Below are 24,143 nucleotides of genomic sequence, written 5' to 3'. Positions count from 1 at the left end.
GGATTATTATAGTCCAGGACTGTGCTCCTAGTTGATCAGGTATTATTAATGGAGGTGGACGTGGAGTATTATAGTCCAGGACTGTGCTCCTGGTAGATGAGGTATTAGTGATGGAGGTGGAGTATTACAGTCCAGGACTGTGCTCCTAGTAGATCAGGTATTAGTGATGGAGGTGGAGGTGGAGTATTATAGTCCAGGACTGTGCTCCTAGTAGATCAGGTATTAGTGATGGAGGTGGAGTATTATAGTCCAGGACTGTGCTCCTAGTAGATCAGGTATTAGTGATGGAGGTGGAGTATTATAGTCCAGGACTGTGCTCCTAGTAGTTCAGGTATTAGTGATGGAGGTGGAGTATTATAGTCCAGGACTGTGCTCCTAGTAGATCAGGTATTAGTGATGGAGGTGGAGTATTACAGTCCAGGACTGTGCTCCTGGTAGATCAGGTATTAGTGATGGAGGTGGAGTATTACAGTCCAGGACTGGGCTCCTAGTAGATCAGGTATTAGTGATGGAGGTGGAGTATTATAGTCCAGGACTGTGCTCCTAGTAGTTCAGGTATTAGTGATGGAGGTGGAGTATTATAGTCCAGGACTGTGCTCCTAGTAGATCAGGTATTAGTGATGGAGGTGGAGTATTATAGTCCAGGACTGTGCTCCTAGTTGATCAGGTATTAGTGATGGAGGTGGAGTATTACAGTCCAGAACTGGGCTCCTAGTAGATCAGATATTAGTGATGGAGGTGGAGTATTATAGTCCAGGACTGTTACGCCTAGCGCTCCGGGTCCCCGCTCCTCCCCGGAGCGCTCACGGCGTCCTTCTCCCTGCAGCTCCCCGGTCAGCGCTGACCGGGAGCGCTGCTCTGCCATGGCCGTTGGGGATGCGATTCGCACAGCGGGACGCGCCCGCTCGCGAATCGCATCCCAGGTCACTTACCCGTTCCCGTCTCCTGCGGTCATGTGCTGGCGCGCGCGGCTCCGCTCTCTAGGGCGCGCGCGCGCCAGCTCCCTGAGACTTAAAGGGCCAGTGCACCAATGATTGGTGCCTGGCCCAATTAGCTTAATTGGTTCCCACCTGTTCCCTGGCTATATCTAGTCTCCTCCCTTGCACTCCCTTGCCGGATCTTGTTGCCCTTGTGCCTTGTGAAAGCGTATTGTGTGTTTAATAGCCTGTGTACCAGTACTTTTGCTATCTCCCCTGACTACGAACCTTGCCGCCTGCCCCCGACCTTCTGCTACGTCCGACCTTGCTACTGCCTACTCCCTTGTACCTCGCCTATCTTCAGTATCTTCAGCAGCCAGAGAGGTGAGCCGTTGCTAGTGGATACGACCTGGTCACTACTGCCGCAGCAAGACCATCCCGCTTTGCGGCGGGCTCTGGTGAAAACCTGTAGTGGCTTAGAACCGGTCCACTAGCGCGGTCCTTGCCATCCCTCTCTGGCACAGAGGATCCACTACCTGCCAGCCGGCATCGTGACAGTAGATCCGGCCATGGATCCCGCTGAAGTTCCTCTGCCAGCTGCTGCCGACCTCCCTACATTGGTCGCCCGACAAGAGCACCAGCTGTCGTACTTGACCACCATGACACAGCAACTCCAGTCGCAGCTACAGCAGCTCCAGTCACAGCAACAGCAGCAACAGTCACAGCTACAGCAAGTTCAGTCTCAGCTACAGCAGCAACAACCATCTCCTCCGCCAGCTCCTGCACCCCTTCCGCAGCGAGTGGCCACTCCTAGCCTCCGCCTGTCTTTGCCGGACAAATTTAATGGGGACTCTAAGTTTTGCCGTGGCTTCCTTTCGCAATGTTCTCTGCACTTGGAGATGATGTCGGACCAGTTTCCCACTGAAAGGTCTAAGGTGGCTTTCGTAGTCAGCCTCCTGTCTGGAAAAGCCCTGTCATGGGCCACACCGCTCTGGGACCGCAATGACCCCGTCACTGCCTCTGTTCACTCCTTCTTCTCGGAAATTCGAAGTGTCTTTGAGGAACCTGCCCGAGCCTCTTCTGCTGAGACTGCCCTGCTGAACCTGGTCCAGGGTAATTCCTCCGTTGGCGAGTACGCCGTACAATTCCGTACTCTTGCTTCTGAACTATCCTGGAATAATGAGGCTCTCTGCGCGACCTTTAAAAAAGGCCTATCCAGCAACATTAAAGATGTTCTGGCCGCACGAGAGACTCCTGCTAACCTGCATGAACTCATTCATCTAGCCACTCGCATTGACATGCGTTTTTCTGAGAGGCATCAAGAGCTCCGCCAGGAAAAGGACTTAGATCTCTGGACACCTCTCCCACAGTCTCCACTGCAATCTGCGCCTAGGCCTCCCGCCGAGGAGGCCATGCAAGTGGATCGGTCTCGCCTGACCCTGGAAGAGAGGAATCGCCGTAAGGAAGAGAATCTCTGTCTGTACTGTGCCAGTACTGAACATTTTTTGGTGGATTGCCCAATCCGTCCTCCACGTCTGGGAAACGCACGCTCGCACTCAGCTCTCGTGGGTGTGGCGTCTCTTGATGCCAAGTCGGCTTCTCCACGTCTCACGGTACCTGTTCGGATTTCCACTTCAGCCAGCTCTCCCCTCTCAGCCGTGGCCTGCCTGGACTCTGGAGCTTCTGGGAATTTTATTCGGGAGTCCTTTGTGAATAAATTCCGTATTCCGGTGACCCGTCTTGTCATGCCACTCCACATTTCCGCGGTCAACGGAGCCAGGTTGGACTGTACCATACGTTTCCGCACGGAGCCCCTTCTTATGAGCATCGGATCTCATCACGAGAGGATTGAACTTTTGGTCCTCCCCAATTGCACCTCGGAAATTCTCCTTGGACTTCCCTGGCTTCAACTTCATTCCCCAACCCTGGATTGGTCCACTGGGGAGATCAAGAGTTGGGGGTCCTCTTGTGCCAAGAACTGTCTAAAACCGGTTCCCAGTAACCCTTGCCGTAACTCTGTGGTTCCTCCTGTATCCGGTCCCCCTAAGGTCATTAAGGACTCTGCCTGCCACAGGAAATGCCCCTCCCCCCCTCCCAGTTCCATCAGGCAAGCTTCTGTGTCCCCTCATGGCCCTCGTCCTGGTGTCACACTGCCCCGTGCCAGGTCTCGCCCTCTGCCCTCTCTCCCCATTCCTACTCCTGCGGTTCTGCCTGCCGTTGAGGAATCCCTCCATCCTTTCCCGGTGTCCTCATCCCAGGGGAGGCAGTTACCCGATAAAGAGAAGGGGAGACCTAAGGGGGGGGGTACTGTTACGCCTAGCGCTCCGGGTCCCCGCTCCTCCCCGGAGCGCTCACGGCGTCCTTCTCCCTGCAGCTCCCCGGTCAGCGCTGACCGGGAGCGCTGCTCTGCCATGGCCGTTGGGGATGCGATTCGCACAGCGGGACGCGCCCGCTCGCGAATCGCATCCCAGGTCACTTACCCGTTCCCGTCTCCTGCGGTCATGTGCTGGCGCGCGCGGCTCCGCTCTCTAGGGCGCGCGCGCGCCAGCTCCCTGAGACTTAAAGGGCCAGTGCACCAATGATTGGTGCCTGGCCCAATTAGCTTAATTGGTTCCCACCTGTTCCCTGGCTATATCTAGTCTCCTCCCTTGCACTCCCTTGCCGGATCTTGTTGCCCTTGTGCCTTGTGAAAGCGTATTGTGTGTTTAATAGCCTGTGTACCAGTACTTTTGCTATCTCCCCTGACTACGAACCTTGCCGCCTGCCCCCGACCTTCTGCTACGTCCGACCTTGCTACTGCCTACTCCCTTGTACCTCGCCTATCTTCAGTATCTTCAGCAGCCAGAGAGGTGAGCCGTTGCTAGTGGATACGACCTGGTCACTACTGCCGCAGCAAGACCATCCCGCTTTGCGGCGGGCTCTGGTGAAAACCTGTAGTGGCTTAGAACCGGTCCACTAGCGCGGTCCTTGCCATCCCTCTCTGGCACAGAGGATCCACTACCTGCCAGCCGGCATCGTGACAAGGACTGTGCTCCTGGTAGATCAGGTATTAGTGATGGAGGTGGAGTATTATAGTCCAGGACTGTGCTCCTAGTAGTTCAGGTATTAGTGATGGAGGTGGAGTATTATAGTCCAGGACTGTGCTCCTAGTAGATCAGGTATTAGTGATGGAGGTGGAGTATTATAGTCCAGAACTGTGCTCCTAGTAGATCAGGTATTAGTGATGGAGGTGGAGTATTACAGTCCAGGACTGTGCTCCTAGTAGATCAGGTATTAGTGATGGAGGTGGAGTATTACAGTCCAGGACTGTGCTCCTGGTAGATCAGGTATTAGTGATGGAGGTGGAGTATTACAGTCCAGGACTGGGCTCCTAGTAGATCAGGTATTAGTGATGGAGGTGGAGTATTATAGTCCAGGACTGTGCTCCTAGTAGATCAGGTATTAGTGATGGAGGTGGAGTATTATAGTCCAGGACTGTGCTCCTAGTAGATCAGGTATTAGTGATGGAGGTGGAGTATTATAGTCCAGGACTGTGCTCCTAGTTGATCAGGTATTAGTGATGGAGGTGGAGTATTACAGTCCAGAACTGGGCTCCTAGTAGATCAGATATTAGTGATGGAGGTGGAGTATTATAGTCCAGGACTGTGCTCCTGGTAGATCAGGTATTAGTGATGGAGGTGGAGTATTATAGTCCAGGACTGTGCTCCTAGTAGTTCAGGTATTAGTGATGGAGGTGGAGTATTATAGTCCAGGACTGTGCTCCTAGTAGATCAGGTATTAGTGATGGAGGTGGAGTATTATAGTCCAGGACTATGCTCCTTGTAGATCAGGTATTAGTGATGGAGGTGGAGTATTATAGTCCAGGACTGTGCTCCTAGTAGATCAGGTATTAGTGATGGAGGTGGAGTATTATAGTCCAGGACTGTGGTCCTGGTAGATCAGGTATTAGTGATGGAGGTGGAGTATTATAGTCCAGGACTGTGCTCCTAGTAGATCAGGTATTAGTAATGGAGGTGGAGTATTATAGTCCAGGACTATGCTCCTAGTAGATCAGGTATTAGTGATGGAGGTGGAGGTGGAGTATTATAGTCCAGGACTGTGCTCCTAGTAGATCAGGTATTAGTGATGGAGGTGGAGTATTATAGTCCAGGACTGTGCTCCTAGTAGTTCAGGTATTAGTGATGGAGGTGGAGTATTATAGTCCAGGACTGTGCTCCTAGTAGATCAGGTATTAGTGATGGAGGTGGAGTATTATAGTCCAGAACTGTGCTCCTAGTAGATCAGGTATTAGTGATGGAGGTGGAGTATTATAGTCCAGAACTGTGCTCCTAGTAGATCAGGTATTAGTGATGGAGGTGGAGTATTATAGTCCAGGACTGTGCTCCTAGTAGATCAGGTATTAGTGATGGAGGTGGAGTATTATAGTCCAGGACTGTGCTCCTAGTAGATCAGGTATTAGTGATGGAGGTGGAGTATTACAGTCCAGGACTGTGCTCCTGGTAGATCAGGTATTAGTGATGGAGGTGGAGTATTATAGTCCAGGACTATGCTCCTTGTAGATCAGGTATTAGTGATGGAGGTGGAGTATTATAGTCCAGGACTGTGCTCCTAGTAGATCAGGTATTAGTGATGGAGGTGGAGTATTATAGTCCAGGACTGTGCTCCTAGTAGATCAGGTATTAGTGATGGAGGTGGAGTATTATAGTCCAGGACTGTGGTCCTGGTAGATCAGGTATTAGTGATGGAGGTGGAGTATTATAGTCCAGGACTGTGCTCCTAGTAGATCAGGTATTAGTAATGGAGGTGGAGTATTATAGTCCAGGACTGTGCTCCTTGTAGATCAGGTATTAGTGATGGAGGTGGAGTATTATAGCCCAGGACTGTGCTCCTAGTAGATCAGGTATTAGTGATGGAGGTGGAGTATTATAGTCCAGGACTGTGCTCCTAGTAGATCAGGTATTAGTAATGGAGGTGGAGTATTATAGTCCAGGACTATGCTCCTTGTAGATCAGGTATTAGTGATGGAGGTGGAGGTGGAGTATTATAGTCCAGGACTGTGCTCCTGGTAGATCAGGTATTAGTGATGGAGGTGGAGTATTATAGTCCAGGACTGTGGTCCTGGTAGATCAGGTATTAGTGATGGAGGTGGAGTATTATGGTCCAGGACTGTGCTCCTGGTAGATCAGATATTAGTGATGGAGGTGGAGTATTATAGTCCAGGACTGTGCTCCTAGTAGATCAGGTATTAGTGATGGAGGTGGAGGTGGAGTATTATAGTCCAGGACAGTGCTTCTAGTAGATCAGATATTAGTAATGGAGGTGGAGTATTATAGTCCAGGACTGTGCTCCTGGTAGATCAGGTATTAGTGATGGAGGTGGAGTATTATGGTCCAGGACTATGCTCCTTGTAGATCAGGTATTAGTGATGGAGGTGGAGTATTATAGTCCAGGACTGTGCTCCTTGTAGATGTTCAGGTATTATGAAGAGATATTCTCCACCGCTCGCCCTGCCCCTCCCATACATAATTTTGGGGGATGAAGTGACAACTGTTCTGATGAGAAGTGTCCTATCTGTGGGATGTTATGCGAGGACCATGTATAGAAATACAAGTCCCACATGTTAATAATTCACCCGACAATCCGTATCACTGGTTAAATAGGAAAGTATTAAAGGGACCTCCTCAGTCCTCGGAGATGATATTACTGCTTGTTGTGGCTCTGCTGGGGTCAGCAGGTGAGATGGTCAGAGTATTGGGGGTACATGATGTATACGGATATGGGATCCACCATAGAAAGGATGTTATGTCCAGGTGTGGACTTGTATTATTTGTGGGTAAAAATTACCTCTTCTCTTTATTCTGTAGGTCAATGTGACTAAAACGATACCCGATTAATAAAGTTTTTCATTTTTTTTTTTTTAACAAAATGAGTATGCTTCTTTACTGAGCCCTATAACGCTTTTATTTTCCCGTACACGGGGATGTTTAAGGGCTCATTTTTTGCGGTGTGATCTTTAATTGATGATGGTGCCATTTTTGTTTAGATGGGACTTTTTAATCGCCTTTTCGGCGTTTGGTATTTTTTCACATCTTCACCGTTTGCTGAGATCATAAACATTATATTTTAATAAGTCTGACAAGTGTGCATGGTTCATGGCAATACCAAATATGTTTATTGTTGTTATGTATTTTTTTGGGGGTGGGGAAGGAAGATAAAATTGGAAACATTTTTGTTACGTGGGGGAGGGGGGGGGCTTTAATATCGTTTTAGAAACATTTTTATATTTTTTCCTATTTTACACTTTTTAAGTCCTGATAGGAACTTATATGCAATCTTATAAGCAAAGCTCATTGCATAAAATTGTACAGTGTTATCAGGTTGCAGGGGTCCGATGAGCTAACTGACATCGGGCATTTAATACATTAGACACTTAAAGGGGTACTCCACTGCTCAGCGTTTGGAACAAACTGTTCTGAACGCTGGAGCTGACGCCGGGAGCTTGTGATGTCATAGCCTCGCCCCCACATGATGTCACGTCCCACCCCATCAATGCAAGTCTATGGGAGGGGGTGTGACGGCCGTCACGCCCCCTCCCATAGACTTGCATAGCGTGGGCGGGGGGAATAAGATGTCTCAGGGCCAGAGTACCCCTTTAAAGGGGTACTCCGGTGAAAAACATTTTTTTAAATAAATCAACTGGTGCCATAAAGTTAAACAGATTTGTAAATTACTTCTATTAAAAAATCTTAATCCTTCCAGTTCTTATCAGCTGCTGTATGCTCCACAGGAAGTTGTGTAATTCTTTTCTGTCTGACCACAGTGCTCTTTACTGACACCTCTGTCCCTGTCAGGAACTGTCCATAGCAGGAGAGGTTTACGATCTCCCTGCTGTACCCCGTGATCTCCCTGCTGTACCCCGTGATCTCCCTGCTGTACCCTGTGATCTCCCTGCTGTATCCTGTGATCTCCCTGCTGTACCCCGTGATCTCCCTGCTGTACCCCGTGATCTCCCTGCTGTACCCTGTGATCTCCCTGCTGTATCCTGTGATCTCCCTGCTGTACCCCGTGATCTCCCTGCTGTACCCCGTGATCTCCCTGCTGTATCCGGCATTTGTTTAGGGCGTCAGGTGCAGCATCGGAAGCTCGTGACATCACAATAACGCCCGCTCAAGATGTCACGGCCATGCCCCCTCAATGCAAGTATATGGGAGGGGGCGTGACAGCCGTCACGCCCCCTTCCATAGAATTGCATTGAGGGGGCATGGTCATGACATCACGAGCGGGGTGTGACCCTGACATCTTGATCTTCCGCCCTGCATCGCCAGTCATCTGGCACTGAGCACTTCGCTCCGTGCACTGGAAGACTGCGGTGGAACCACGCAATCAGACATCTTATCCCCTATCCTTTGGATAGGGGATAAGATGACTAGGGGATAAGATGACTAGGGGCGGAGTACCCCTTTAAATCTAAATATACTATTTACAAATAAATACAGTTTTTTATGGGGGTCAATTATATATTGTTGATAAACATGTTTATTTCATATATCAGCAATTAAAAAAGGTTTTAAAAGGAAATGAGTCTCAGCTCCCTGATATCCTAGGGTGAAATAGAGAGTTTTATGGCAAAACCAAGACTTCATATAGTAGGAAATGTGAATTGCAACCCCTAAAGTGATGTAAGACTTTTCTTGTGTTTGACTCTCCTTCTAATCCTGTTTTTTTTTCTAGTTAAGGCCTATTCTATAGAGCGGATTATAGGAGGAGAAGAATGTGTCCCTCATTCCCAGCCGTGGATAGTGGCGCTCTACTTTTTTGATAGATTTACCTGTGGCGGAGTGCTCATAAATGAATCCTGGGTTCTGACCGCTGCTCATTGCAATGTGTTGTAAGTGTCCTGCCCGCTGGTTCTCTTATTCAGTGTCCATGCCTAAAGAATGATGATTGTCAAATCATGTTACATATATATATATATATATATATATATATATATATGGCCTTTCTTCACCAGGAACATCCAGGTCCGTCTTGGAGAACATAACCTGACCTATTATGATGGAGCAGAGCAGTTCACGTATGTGGTGAAGATGTGTCCTCATGAGAATTACAACATGAGGACGTACGACAATGACATCATGCTCCTGAAACTGGCATCGCCAGCTATAATCAATGACTATGTGACTACCATATCTTTGCCCTCTGAGCCGATTGAGGATTCTGTCAATTGTGTCATCTCAGGATGGGGGACGATCACCAGTCCTGAGGGTAAAAACATACATAGCGATATGCAACAGAAATAGCACAGTGTCTGCCACATGTTATGTACAGTGGTGCCATTGATGCCAACTATATCATTGCCCCCTATGTACAAGAATATAACTACTATAATACTGCCTCCTATGTACAAGAATATAACTACTATATTACTGCCCCCTATATACAAGAATATAACTACTATAATACTGCTCTATATACAAGAATATAACTACTATAATACTGCTCCTATATACAAGAATATAACTACTATAATACTGTTCCTATATACAAGAATATAACTACTATAATACTGCCTCCTATATACAAAAATATAACTACTATAATACTGCTCCTATATACAAGACTATAACTACTATAATACTGCTCCTATATACAAGAATATATCTACTATAATACTGCTCCTATATACAAGAATATAACTACTATAATACTGCTCCTATATACAAGAATATAACTACTACAATACTGCCTCCTATATACAAGAATATAACTACTATAATACTGCTCCTATATACAAGAATATAACTACTATAATACTGCTCCTATATACAAGAATATATCTACTATAATACTGCTCCTATATACAAGAATATAACTAATATAATACTGCTCCTATATACAAGAATATAACTACTACAATACTGCTCCTATATACAAGAATATAACTACTATAATACTGCTCCTATATACAAGAATATAACTACTACAATACTGCCTCCTATATACAAGAATATATCTACTATAATACTGCTCCTATATACAAGAATATAACTACTATAATACTGCCTCCTATATACAAGAATATAACTACTATAATACTGCTCCTATATACAAGAATATAACTACTATAATACTGTCTCCTATATACAAGAATATAACTACTATAATACTGCCTCCTATATACAAGAATATCAACAGAATGAAACTACTATTATACCGTCCCATTTTCTTCTATTTTTCTGAACATAACTATTACTTTTTTAATGGGACTTGTTGAAAATGTGGTGTCTTTTTATTGCCCCCACCCTGTTTTTCAGAGACCTACCCCGATGTACTGAGGTGTCTCAATGTGACGACATTTCCTGATGGGGATTGTCAGCAGTATTATGGCGGTGATAACATAACTGAGAACATGCTCTGTGCCGGAGTCCTTGAAGGAGGCCAAGATTCCTGTCAGGTGCGGTTTGGGAGCGGTCTATCTCCAGAAGATGTTTCGGGGGTAGTCACCGTCTATGTTCACCCCAATGTCTTCCTTCTCGAATGTCTCCAGACCAGATAGGACCGGACCTGTCCTTATAATAGTTGTACCTTTCTCCTCTCTCGCAGGGAGACTCGGGGGGTCCTCTGGTTTGTGGCTCAACCCTAGATGGAATCATATCATGGGGCGGTATAATCTGTGGAAAACCCAACAAACCGGGAGTCTACACCAAAGTATTTAACTATCTCGCCTGGATCCACAATGTCATCGAGAATGAAGACCCGAATGTGTGCATAGATGTCTAGTGGGATTGTCCTCTCCTTAACCGGAACCATGAGGCTTCACTATATGAATAACCATAATCTGAGATCTCTATTTCTGTAGATTGGGTGCAAAAAGAAAATCAATAAAAGATGCTACTATTAGATACTTATCCGTCTCGTCACTATTCAGTCTGACAAACTGCTTAAAGGGGCACTCCGCTCCTAGACATCTTATCCCCTATCCAAAGAATTGGGGATAAGATGTATGATCATGGGGGTCTGGCCATCTCCGGGCCGGCACCATGGCACTCTGAACACAAAATCTTCTGTGTTCGTGACGTCGTGCTATGGCCCCTCCATTCATGTCTATGGGAGGGGGCGTGGTGGCTATGTAATAGCCACCACGCCCCCTCCCATAGACATAAATGGAGGAGGCATGAAGGCTGTGGTCGCCCCTCATTCGGCATGGAGCAGAGTTCACTCCGTTTACCGGATGACTGGGGTGCCGCGCTGGAGATCGCGTGGGGGAAGCCCGTTATCAAACATCTTATCCTTTGGATAAGGAATAAGATGTTTAAGGGCGGTGTACCCCTTTAACTTAGTCTGGAGATCAGATTATAGCTGCCTGCAGAGGTCTATGGAGAGGGGGATGGTGGCTGAAAAGAGACACAAATTTAGGGCTGCAACTTGCAGTAAGTGTCATATCCAGGGATCAAGTCCGGCAGGAATGCATGGGAATTGAGCTCCAGCACTTTTTCCACAACAGGAACACCGTTCCCATTCGTAGGAGTCCTAGAGGACCAGCCCTTGAGTAGAAGAGTTCACACACTTTTTTTTCCCTGTTTATATCCCAGCACCGTTTACACTGCTCATTGCTGCTCTAAAATGTCCTCCATGCTGTAAAACCTTTATGTATGTGCTAACAATTCAGCGCAGTGTTGGCTTGCTATAAGTCCAGCTACTTACTTCGTATTGAGACGTCTATAAAAGGGATTGTCCTAAAAGATTTCAGAAACAGCGCCGAACACCTGTAATGGCTACGTATGGTATTGCAGCTCAAAGGAGCAGATGTACAATACCAGTCTAATCCCAATGAACATAACCTGCCAGTGCTAGTACCCCAACAACTCAGTTATTAACAATATAAGAAATGGCGGATCCTGATACTAGAAATGGCGGATCCTGATACAGTGCAATGTATGGAACGTTCTACGTCAGGTCTCAAAGTGTGGCCTTCCAGGTGTTGCAAAACTTCAACTCCCAGCATGCCCAGACAGCCAACGGCTGTCCGGGCATGCTGGGAGTAGAAGTTTTGCAACATCTGGAGGGCCACAGTTTGAGACCACTGCACAAAGGGATGAGAGGAGGGTAAAGTCTTAATTTACCTTTCAGGGACTGTGTGGATCCTCTGGATGAGGCAGAAAGGCCTTTGGCTGTCTGGGCATGCTGGGAGTTGAAGTTTTGCAACATCTGTAGGGTCACAATTTGAGACCCCTGCTCTATGCCCTTTCATTCACGGTCATGGAAAAAATTTAGCAATGGAGCTGATAGGAACAGTTGAGAACTCAGCAGGTGGAGATCAGATCAATCATGGCGCGGGGCCAACTCCTATGTCATTCACAGCTCTGAGGTCAACACATAGAAGAGACCGAGAAGACTAAAGGCTCCAATGAATTGGTTATCTTGGAAAGCGGAAACATGTGAGCGGAGAACGATCCAAGTTAACCCCTTCACTCCAAGTCACAACTGGTCGGCAACATGTACAGGGCCCAAAATTATATATTATAACCCAAACTGCCGGGACACTGGATGTATAACGTATTTACATATTTCCTACTTTTTTAGTAGGATGTTTAGAAGCCCGCGTCTGGGGAAGGGACTATATAAGACAGAGTGTTGGGTGTCTGTCCAATGCGCCATGTTGTACTTAGTTGTACAATGATGTATCTTTGCCTAAAATCTAGAGATGGTTCATACATACGGGGGATACAAAAACGGACAGCGCCCCCATAGAGAACAGATCACAAAGCTATTAACATGAAGAGAGGCATCATCTATTCTAATGTTATCTGTAACAAGGGATTTCCATTGGTGACACATCAGATGTCTAGGTTGTTGTCCAGCATCTTACGTCTCCAGCATCTTATCATATATGGACTCCACTGTTTCAGTGATGGGTTGTCACTGGTTGGTTGGATCCTTTGGCAAAGGGGGGGGGGGGGCAGACCGATACAGAGTCCATGATGTAACCCCATAGATAGAAGTCATGGGGTGTTCGATCTGCTAATCGTGGAGGCCAACGCAACATTGGTGAATCATTGATTCTGGTGCAGATGATCCAACAATTCTGTAGAGTGGAGCTTCCCAAACTTTTCATGTTGGTAACACCCTTTATAGACATGCATAGTTTGGTGACACACCCATCTCTGTTGTAATGTCCGTTTATTTGTTTTTGTATTTTTCTGTTTAGGTGTGTATTCACATACTAGCATATTCAAAGCAGTATTCTATTTTCCCTGGACAGGGAATGGTTAATGCTCTGAACGAATGAGAACCCGGGTGTGTCTAGAAATCTCCAGCTCAGTCTAGGTTCTGAGCTGGTGATTGACATGCTGCTATGAAGTTGTTGGTTTAACACACTTTGTCTGTTTGTGCTACTATTTATGCTTTAGCATGCACTTTGTATTTATCTTTGAGATGTTCTGGGTATTGACCCATGGTTAGACAGCATGCTCCTTAGATTTTAGTCTGTGTCACATTAGTTGGGTTTTTAGGATTAGTATCTCCTTTCTGCTAAGTAGCTGTTCACACTGTGTGTTTTCTTGTATCCGTTTTCTGTGTTTTTGTAACAAGACATCCCTGTTTCCTTTTCATAGGGACTCTGGGGAATTTAGATTTAGTACAAGATATCTCCGTGCTCCATGCTGGACTCTGGGGGTTTGAGTTTTAGTATCAAGACATTCCTGTGTCTACTGGAGGGATTGAGTTTATTCCTGTTTGTTCCTGGAGTCTATTCTGACTCATCCGTTTTCCCAGCCTGTGTTCTGGACCTAATCTGTTTGTTAGTTATCTGTGTCCAGTGAGAACAGTGCTCTATATTTATATCCTGTTTGGTATATCTGGTTCTAGTAGTTTTTCGTTTCTATTTCTGTCCTGTGACCGACTATGTATATTATGTATTTTTTTTCCACTGCACTTTAGCGCAGGGAGGGACCACCACCCAGTTGTCAATGGATGGGCAAGTAGGCAGGGAGAGTGTTTTTAGGGTCAGTTTAGGGCTCACTCTCCCTGTCCCCACAGTCGGTCCTGACAGCTGAGCCTCCAATTGCACATATCACATCCGTCCCATGACATACAATGCGATACCAGTATCTAGAATCAGTATCACAAATGTAGCTGCTACCTCTCTGTGCCATTTCATCACCCCATTGATCATCTCCTTTACCATTTCATTTCCCCCTGTGCCACATGATCCCGCCCTTGATCCCCCTCTGTGCTATTTCATCCATCCTTTTCCCACCTTTGCCATTTCATTCCCCCCTTTATCACCCCCTGTGCCACCTTATTACCCTCCGGGGTCCTCCCCTGTGCCATTTTCCATTTCATGACCCCCTTGAGTACCCCCTGTGCCACATCAACCCCCCTCCTCCTCCCTTTTATCCCCAGCTGTACCATTGCATTTCTCACCCAGCCTGTGTCTCTCTATGTGCTTCGGTGGGCTTAGGTGCAGACTCGGTGTCTCTGCGTGTCTGACGAGCGACGTCCCCTGTGCGGCACTGACCAGTGACATCTTCCTGCTCCACTTCTTGGCGCAATGTCAGGGGAGTTACTCGTCAGTCCCGGCAGCCACTGCTGCTCATTGATCAAAAGTGGCCCGAACTGTGCTGCTGATGTTGAACAGACAGCGAGCACCGTGGACACCGGATGGTCCTGGCACACACCTGGGGATTGCCGCCTACAAACTAACACGTCGCTTCACCCAGTTTGGAGAGCCCTGCTGTAGAGTTTAATTCACATATCAGCATACATCCAAATGGAAATGTGGAGGTGACCATCCTGCCGATTGACCACATCTGGCAGATCTTCCTCTCTCTGTGGTATGAGCCATTCCTATGTCAAGGTAGACAGGACCCTCTGCAAAAAATATGGAACTGTAGATTTTGCGACTGCTCGTTGCAAAGAAGACACTTACTTTGAGTCCCTCATGTGCCCAGGGTTTTTCCGAGACCCGAATTCTAATGTTTTATCCATTGAATCATGAAAATCGGGGGTCCAGGTCTGGTAGAGGTTGGAGTGGTGGTGGATGGGTAGTGCAGTACTAACACCTTCTCAGGTCTCAAGTCTCAAGGTTTGTGTGAAGTCTAATGGCTGGGGTTGAAAAAAAATGAAGATTCCTTAAAGGAGAACTCTGGCCAAAACTAACTTATACCCTATCCACAGGATAAGGCATAAGTAGCTGATTCCAGGGGGTCCGGCCGCTGGGACTCCCCTGATCTCCAGAATGGGACCCAGCTCTCAGTGAGAAACGCATACTTCAGACAGCACATGCTCCATTCATTTCTATGGGAGTCCCAAAAAAACCTGAGCACAAAACTTGGGCAACTCCGGCGCTCCCATAGACCTAAATGGAGAGCATGCCATCTACCGGTAGACAACACACGCTACTAACTGAGAGCCGGGGGCCCGTCCTGGGGATTGCTGGGGTCCCATCTGTCTGGATCAGCTACTTAGCCCCTATCTTGTGGACAGGGGATAAGTTACTTTTGGCTGGAGTTCTCCTTTAACCGTGATGTAAGAAGACCCTGAATGACGGAGGCCTGAAGACCTGATAGACTAGAAACACCATGTGCCCGGCCGTGACGCATGTGTACAGTATCGGCGGCTGGTAAACATTTCCTCAATCCCCTGCACCTTCCTTGAGTTAATCATTGACGCCCTAATCTCAGGTGGACGAGAAGAAGAGGAGCCAGAAGACGAAAAGTTCCTGAGCACTCAGCACCTCATCATGTTCCTACTGTTGGTGGCCGCTCTTCTGGGGACTGTTGGTAAGTGGAATTATCATCGTTTCATAGGACCTCAAGGTGTTGCAAAACTTCAACTCCCAGCATGCCCGGACAGCCAACGGCTGTCCGGGCATGCTGGTAGTTGAAGTTTGGCAACATATGGAGTCTACAGTTTAGGGACCACTGACTTAGGGGCTTCAAGAACTGTGCGTTTTTTGGTCCTTCTCTTAACCATCATGGGCAGCATTGACTCTCGTCAACCGGACATTATAACAAGTATGGTAATACCTACAGTATCTGTTCGGTAGGGAAGTTTGTATTGTTTCCCTCAAGCCGTCTTTGTTTCACCCTAGTGGATGGACGCTCCTACAACCGGATTATTGGAGGTAACGAGTGTAAGCCGAACTCTCAGCCGTGGCAGGCCAGCCTCCACTATTTTGACCAGCACGCTTGTGGAGGAGTCCTGATAGACCAAAACTGGGTCCTGACAGCTGCACATTGCCAACTACCGTAAGTGGCCACCATCTCCGGTCAGGACAGGATCGTAGCATTGAACAAATTCCAGGACAAGGGTGCCTCATTCCATCCTGGTAGCTTATTACACCTTAAAGGGGAGCTCTGGTGGGAAAAAAAAATTCAAATCAATTGGTTCTAGAAAATTATACAGATTTGTAAATTACTTCTATATAAAAATCTTAATCCTTCCAGAATTTATCAGTTGCTGTATGCTCCACAGGAAGTTGTGTAGTTCTTTCCGGTCTGACCACAGTGCTCTCTGTTGCCAACTCTTTTTATGTTAGGAACTTTCCAGAGGAGAAGCAAACCTCTCCTGCTCTGGACAGTTCCTGACATGGACACAGGGGCCAGCAGAGAGCACCTTGGTCAGACTGGAAAGGACTACACAACTTCCTCTGTAGCATACAGTTTAACTTTCTGGCACCAGTTAGGTTAAAAAAAAATTCCCCTCCGGAAGATCGCTTTAAGGCTCTAGCAGTTGGTCTTTTTTTGGGGGTAATACATATCACTAGTATGTAGGCATCTTATAAAGAATATGTGGGCACCGTATGGCAGTATTATTTATGCAGAGTTTGACACACTTTATAATGTATAATTAAAGGGGTTATCCAGGAACAGAAAAACAGAACTAATTTCTTTTTTTTTTTAAACAGCTCCATGTCTGTCCCAAGGTTGGGTGTGGTATTACAGCTTGGCTCCATTCACTTCAATGGAGACAACCTGGAGACAGACGGGGAGCGTTTAAAAAAAAAAAAGAAATTAGTTCTGTTTTTCTATTCCTGGATAACTCCTGTAAGGAAGCAGCGGTTTTTAAATTTTTAAAATTTTTGCATTTTCATTTTATCGTTCTCACTTTTTCATTTTATCGTCCTTAACTCATTGTACATGGCAACACTCGCTATACTGCAAAATGTATGCCTCCGATGCCCCGAGGGGTTTTATTCTCTTCTACTATACATTTTTAATCCAATTCATAATATTTGTTACCATGTTATTTATACCATATAACATATAACAATATGGAAGGTCAGAGTTATATGATGAATGGAGCCTCCCTTTGAATGGATACTTTCTTATTCTGGAATTTCTTTTGCTCCTCAGGAGTCTGCAGATTCGCCTCGGAGACCATAATATAGAGGAGTATGAAGGCACCGAGCAGTTCACCTATGCTGAGAAGATATGTCCTTACCCAGGATTTGACCCCGTCACCTATAACAATGACATCATGTTGCTGAAGCTGCCGTCTCCCGTCACCCTCAATGACAACGTTCAGATCATCCCCCTTGGCTGCCCACTACCTCGTGATGGAACCCAGTGCCTAGTCTCAGGGTGGGGGTCCACCACCAGCCCCGAGGGTAACAAGCTCCATAGAATGGCTGATAATGCTTCTTCCTGTACAACCTGACAGTCATCTTTTGCTTTCTTCTCCAATGCTCCCTATTAACCTCCTCTGTCTACATCAGTGTTTCCTAATCAAAGTGCCTCCAGCTGTTGCAAAACTACACCTCCAGCTGCTATGATGCCTCTAGCTAAAGGCTTTATCTTTATTGCACACCTTTATAAGCAGCAGCATATAGGACATTATAGAGTAGTAATGAGCAGTGTAAGTTGGGAATCCAGCTGGGAAGAAATATAACACTTACTAGAGATTTCAGCATTCTCTCTTTGTCTCTTTTTCCCTCTCCAGACACTTTTACCCCTTACTTCTCTTGTATGGGCAGTTGTAACCTGATCCCTCAGTGAGCTGACCCATTTTGAGATGGTTTGGAGTAGTTTTTGCAGAGTGAAAGTTTCAGATGTGGGGAGCAGGAAAGGAGCCTGATAAGGGGAAAAAGAGGCATTTTACTCTTATGAGATATGTTACAAACAATTTGTACTTACTTGCTTGTGCTGTGGATTTATGCAAAAATATGCTTAAAGTGGACCTGTCGGCATGTTTTATATAAAGGGTATAAAGTAAAGGCAAGGATGGCTGTATAGCGCTATTCACCCTAAATCCGTACTTACCTCTTATTAGTTAACTGACTCCTCTGGCGGGAAGAGTTTTAAAAAGATATGCAAATTTGGCTTTGGAGGAGAGGCGGGATTAGAGTACAGTCTAATAACTGTCAATTGGGGGGGGGGATTTGAGGAGGTGATCAACACACAGAGGGAAGTAACTAACTGGTTAAGGGGCGGATCGGTGTGGGGCTCTAGTAACCAAGGGGAACGCCCAATGGGCTCCAAAGCCTAATTTGCATATCTTTCTAAATTCTGATATCTCAGCGCTGGAGGGGGCAATTACTTTAAGGGAGATCTGTACGGATTCAGGGTCCACAGTCCTATCAACAAGAACCTCCACATTATTCTTTAAGAGCCTATGCTATGCATTAGTAGTGTCATCTATCAAGGTCAACCAGGACTGCAGCATAGTCATCTTCGTCATCACTGAACACAGTCTAAAGATAACCCCCCCCCCCCCCCATAAAGAACCTTCCTTCATGCAGCCATATAACACATGTCCCGTTTCTTCTCCATGCAGGAAGCTTTCCGGCTGCGCTGCGCTGTGTGAACGTGGAGCTCACGGCTGACAGTGTCTGTAGTGAAGCCTATCCTGGTGAGATAACTGAGAACATGCTGTGTGCTGGAGTATCGGCCGGAGGGAAGGACACCTGTCAGGTAACGGTTCAGAGAAAACATCTGTGCTCTGATCTTGTGGGAGGCACTGAGATTATGAGTTGGGGCTGTATGTGTTAGGGCATGATGGGAGTAGGAGGGGAATGGAGACCATAGAAGCCATTTAGAAGTCTCTTGTCCATATAGATTACATACGTTTGATTCTCTTACAGGGCGACTCTGGGGGACCCCTGGTGTGTAATTCCCAGCTGAGCGGAATCACTTCTTGGGGTAACATTCCGTGTGCCGTAGCCAACCGCCCCGGTGTATATACCAGAGTGTGCAACTACCTGGACTGGATCCAAGCCACAATTGCAAATGGCGACTGTCTCCCATAATGGAAGCCAATCGCAGGGGCAATTTGAACCAGCATCTAACCCATTGGAGACCCTCTAAGACCTTCTGAATACTGAACTTTTACGAATCTTATTCTTAAAGTCTTACGATCCACTTTTTTCTGGATTTTCCAGTGTTACTTGAGATCTCAATTAACCTCTCTGCAAAACTCCCCAATTTTTTTTTTAATCTTAAATTCAAGGCTGCTCAACCACAATTTGATATTAAATCCGGCTTTCTTTGTTTCTTCATTTTCCAATATATTGTTAGAGATCTGCTTTTTCTGATGCAGAGCTCCAAATCCAGTGTTTGGGCTCCCTGAGGCCACCACTAGGGGGAGCTGAGAAGCATACCGCATACAGTTTGTTTATTGAAGTCAATTATACCACAGTATGCAGTGAACTCCTAAGCTCCCTCTGGTGGCAGCTATAATAAAATCATGTGAAAATATGACACTACAACACTAAGTGACACCTTTAACTATATATATATATATATATATATATATATATATATAGAAGAAGGTGGTGGGAGTTTTTTATATATATATATATATATATATATATATATATATATATATATATATCAACACAGAATGTTAGAATGACATTTCAAAGCCAAGGATACATTTATATACAAATTAACTCAATAAATGAAACATGCTATTAGATGCATTGTAGCTGTCAATTATTTTATTATTTACTTTCTGCTTATTTGGAGTATTCAATACTAAGCTGGTCACATGACTTTGGGGTTAGGCTTAAAGGGGCACTCTGCCCCTAGACATCTTATCCCCTGGGTTCTCCTGCTGGGGACCCCCGCGATCTCGGCTGCAGCATCCCAGACATCCGGTGCACGGAGCGAACATCACGGTCATGCCCTGCTCATGGCGTCGAGGCCACACCGCCTCAATGCAAGTCTATGGGAGGGGGGCGTGACGGCCATCACGCCCCCTGCCATAGACTTGCATTGAGGGGACGAGGCCGTGACGTCACGAGCCTCCGGCGCTGAACCTGATCTTCAAAGCGAACACCGGGTGCAGCAGGGAGATCGTGGAGGTCCCCAGCGGCAGAACCTTCGTGATCAGACATCTTATTTCCTATCCTTTGGATAGGGGATGTCTAGGGGTAGAGTACCCCTTTAACATAATGCAGTGTATCCCAATCAGTGTGCCTCTAGCTGTTGTAAAACTACAACACTGACATAATGATTGGTCATGGATTGATCTGCCACAGTGCATCCACCCAATGGATAGTTTGGGGTATCGATGCGGAAACATCTTTAAGAAAATAATAAGACTGACACAAGGCTAACTTGAAACTTTGTATTGCATATAAAAATACAACCATGCATAACATAACAAAAGAGTGAGGTATAGTATAGCACAAAATCAGACAAATCCAATGTATATATAGGTCTCACCCATCCACAAACACGCCTGCGGCCTACCAAATCTTCGCCATAGCAGCTGTTGGGTACCTTCAGTTGGTGCACTTTGAATTGATACGTCCTGCTCCACAACGTTACTTGGAGTAGGCTAAAACTCTCAATATGTCTGCAAATGGATCGTAAGGTTAATATTCTAATATTTCTACTAACTATATTACTGAATCTAAAGTTTTTTTTTATCGGTATGTGAGTTCAGGCTGCCCTGTTGTGGGGCAGGGAAGAAGGGTTCCAGGCTTTTCCTTACACAAGCTGTAAGTCGGGTTAGTTCAGGTTTAAAGGGGTACTCCAGTGGAATTTTTTTTAAATCAACTGGTGCCAAAAAGTTACACAGATTTGTAAATGATTTCTATTTAAAAATCTTAATCCTTCCAGTACTCATCAGCTGCTGTATGTCCAGAGGAAGTTGAGTTGTTCTTTTCTGTCTGACCACAGTGCTCTCTGTTGACACCTCTGTCCCTTTCAGGAACTGTCCAGAGCAGGAGAGGTTTGCTATGTGGATTTGCTCCTACTCTAGACAGTTCCTGATACGGACAGAGGTGTCAGCAGAGAGCACTGGAAGTCAGACTGGAAAGAACTACACAACTTCCTCTGGAAGGATTAAGATTTTTATATAGAAGTAAATTACACATCTGTTAACTTTCTGGCACCAGTTGATTTAAAAAAAAAAAAAAAAAAAAAACACTCCACTGGAGTACCCCTTTAAGTTCTCCTCACTGATCTCATAGGCTGCTACCAGCACTATATCTTGTTTAACCTGCTAGCAGATTCCTCTCAGCTGTTGCAGCACTCTTTGAGCCAGGCTACTCTGTTTCTTGTCTCTCCACTTGCTCTGCTGGAAGTGAAAAATCCAATATGGCTAGGAGCACATGTGCACAAAACATCTTGCTCCCCAGCTTTAGTCACTGCTTAGTTTATTTGCTTATGCAGTCCACCATCTACTGGACACTTCATGTAATTGAAGGATAAAACACAATCTCAGGGATATATTTAGTCATTTTGTTCTGAACGCTGGGTGTGGGCTGCGGGGGTCTTGATGTCACGGCCACACCCCTCAAGACATCATGCCACGCCCCCTCCCATAGACTTGCATTGAGGGGGCATTGTGTGGCATCACAAGGGGCGTGGCAGTGACATCATGACACCCGCAGCCCGCACCCGGCGTTCGGAACAAAATTTTCTGAATGCTGGGGCAGTGGAGTACCCCTTTAACAACCATCACTATCAATAGTAAAGTATCTAACATGAGACAAAAACATGAGGGAAGCTTTAGCACAATCATTGGAGAAAACTGCTGCCCCATGTGACACTCATGACCTTCATGACCTCAAGAAGACAACGCCCTTCTCTGAAAACGGTCACCCTGGTGATCAGCTGATCGTCTGAGATCCGACTTCTGAGACCCCGAGCGATCAACTGTGATAAGGCTCCGGATCTTAAAGTGGGGGTCACCCGTATTATGTCAATTTTCCTAAAGGGGTTGTCTTTTAGGACCCGATTCCAAAATGTATACAAATTTGGTCCAAACTGATGCAAATGAAAAAATGGAGCAGCTTCCCATGGTAACCCATTACGATTCCAGCTCAAAGCCCTTTCTTAAAGGGGTAACCTGGTGGATTTTTTTTTTTAAATCAACTGGTGCCAGGAAGTTAAACAGATTTGTGAATTACTTCTATTTAAAAATCTTAATCCTTCCAGTACTTATCAGCTGCTGTACACTACAGAGGAATTTCTTTACTTTTTTTTTATTTCCTTTCTGTCTGACCACAGTGTTCTCTGCTGACACCTCTGTCCATTTCAGTAACTTTCCAGAGCAGCAGAGGTTTGCTATGGGGATTTGCTCCTACTCTGGACAGTTCCTGACATGGACAGAGGTGTCAGCAGAGAGCACTGGGGTCGGACAGAAAGGAAATTCAAAAAGAAAAGAACTTCCTGTGGAGTATACAGCAGCTGAAAAGTCCTGGAAGGATTAAGATTTTTAAATAGAAGTAATTTACAAATCTGTCTAACTTTGTGGCACCAGGTGATTAAAACATTTTTTTCCCCACCGGAGTACCCCTTTAAATGAAAGCCGCAAACTTTCCTTCCCACCAGTTTGGATCAGTCCCTCCCGACGTGTTTCTTTCTTTTGTGGCAGCAGCAGTAATATCCACAGATTGTGAGCAACAGAACCGCGACAAGGTCCTTCCCAAGTCTGTTGAAAAATACTGGTGGAGCTCTGCCCGGCTCCGTGCACATACACAGTACATTGTACACATCAAAAATTATGTATCACGTGTATGTAAAATAATACTTACCCCTTACAGCTGGTCCTATGTGCAGAGATTCAGATCCATTATACAATCCATATCAATCCTACAATAAACTAAACCGCCACATCATACAAACATATGGACAAGGATACAATTCCATACTTACACATATGGCAACAAGTCATCAATAAGTCATCCGTGTGTCATTGTTATTCAATTTAGATATTTTTTAAATATTTTTGCTTATATTTAAATTCCATTCTTTGTTTCACAATTGCACATATTTAGTAATTTTAGTGTAAAAAAACTAAAATAAAATAAAAAAATTACTTTTTTTTTCTTAATTTTTATTTTAAGCTTATTATTATTATTATTTTTTTTTTAAATGTTATTTTATTATATATGATTTCCAGTGATGACGAGAATTCAGAAGCATTTATTGATTTTTTAAGCTATCTATGAACATTTTTATGTTGCTTATGTTTTATAACTTTAAATTATTTACTATTGTGGTGTCACAAAACGAGTATATAGTGTAATCAAGAAAATGTTGGCGGCGCAGGGTTTACAGTAAAAAATGTTGGTGGTTAGAGAGTGATGATGTCACATAACGAGGTCCTAGAGTCCATACAGCAGTCAGTCTGTGATTGGATGATGATGTCACAAGGTGAGGGCGGTGAGGTCATACAGTATATACAGCAGGTCAGTCTGTGATTGGATGATGATGTCACAAGGTGAGGGCGGGGAGGTAATACAGTATATACAGCAGGTCAGTCTGTGATTGGACGATGATGTCACAGGGTCAGAGCAGTGAAGTCATAGTCTATACAGCAGGTCAGTCTGTGATTGGATGATGATGTGATGATGTCACAAGGTGAGGACAGTGAGGTCATACAGTATATACAGCAGGTCAGTCTGTGATTGGATGATGATGTCACTAGGTGAGGGCGGTGAGGTCATAGAGTGTATACAGCAGGTCAGTCTGTGATTGGATGATGATGTCACAGGGTGAGGGCAGTGAGGTCATAAGTCTATACAGCAGGTCAGTCTGTGATTGGATGATGATGTCACAGAGTGAGAGCAGTGAGGTCATAAGTCTATACAGCAGGTCAGTCTGTGATTGGATGATGATGTGATGATGTCACAAGGTGAGGACAGTGAGGTCATACAGTATATACAGCAGGTCAGTCTGTGATTGGATGATGATGTCACTAGGTGAGGGCGGTGAGGTCATAGAGTGTATACAGCAGGTCAGTCTGTGATTGGATGATGATGTCACA

General features: G+C 45.5%; 1 protein-coding gene across 1 annotated transcript in view; it reads left to right on the top strand.

Annotated features, from left to right (window-relative positions):
* Positions 1–19,483, top strand: part of LOC130294017 (trypsin-like) — a 37,644-nt gene extending 18,161 nt beyond the window's left edge. Inside the window, exons 3-8 of the mRNA XM_056543378.1 lie at positions 8,649–8,805; positions 8,929–9,182; positions 16,012–16,168; positions 17,276–17,529; positions 18,696–18,832; positions 19,003–19,483. Of these exons, the coding sequence (XP_056399353.1) occupies positions 8,649–8,805; positions 8,929–9,182; positions 16,012–16,168; positions 17,276–17,529; positions 18,696–18,832; positions 19,003–19,167 (1,124 nt within the window). The 3' untranslated portion in view covers positions 19,168–19,483. The remainder of the gene's footprint in view (positions 1–8,648; positions 8,806–8,928; positions 9,183–16,011; positions 16,169–17,275; positions 17,530–18,695; positions 18,833–19,002) is intronic.
* Positions 19,484–24,143: the final 4,660 nt, after the last annotated feature.

The sequence above is a fragment of the Hyla sarda genome, chromosome 10 (assembly GCF_029499605.1).
Source record: "Hyla sarda isolate aHylSar1 chromosome 10, aHylSar1.hap1, whole genome shotgun sequence".
Classification (NCBI taxonomy): Eukaryota; Metazoa; Chordata; class Amphibia; order Anura; family Hylidae; genus Hyla; species Hyla sarda.
Note: the sequence above shows the minus strand (reverse complement) of the source record. Positions and strands in the feature narration are given on the sequence as shown.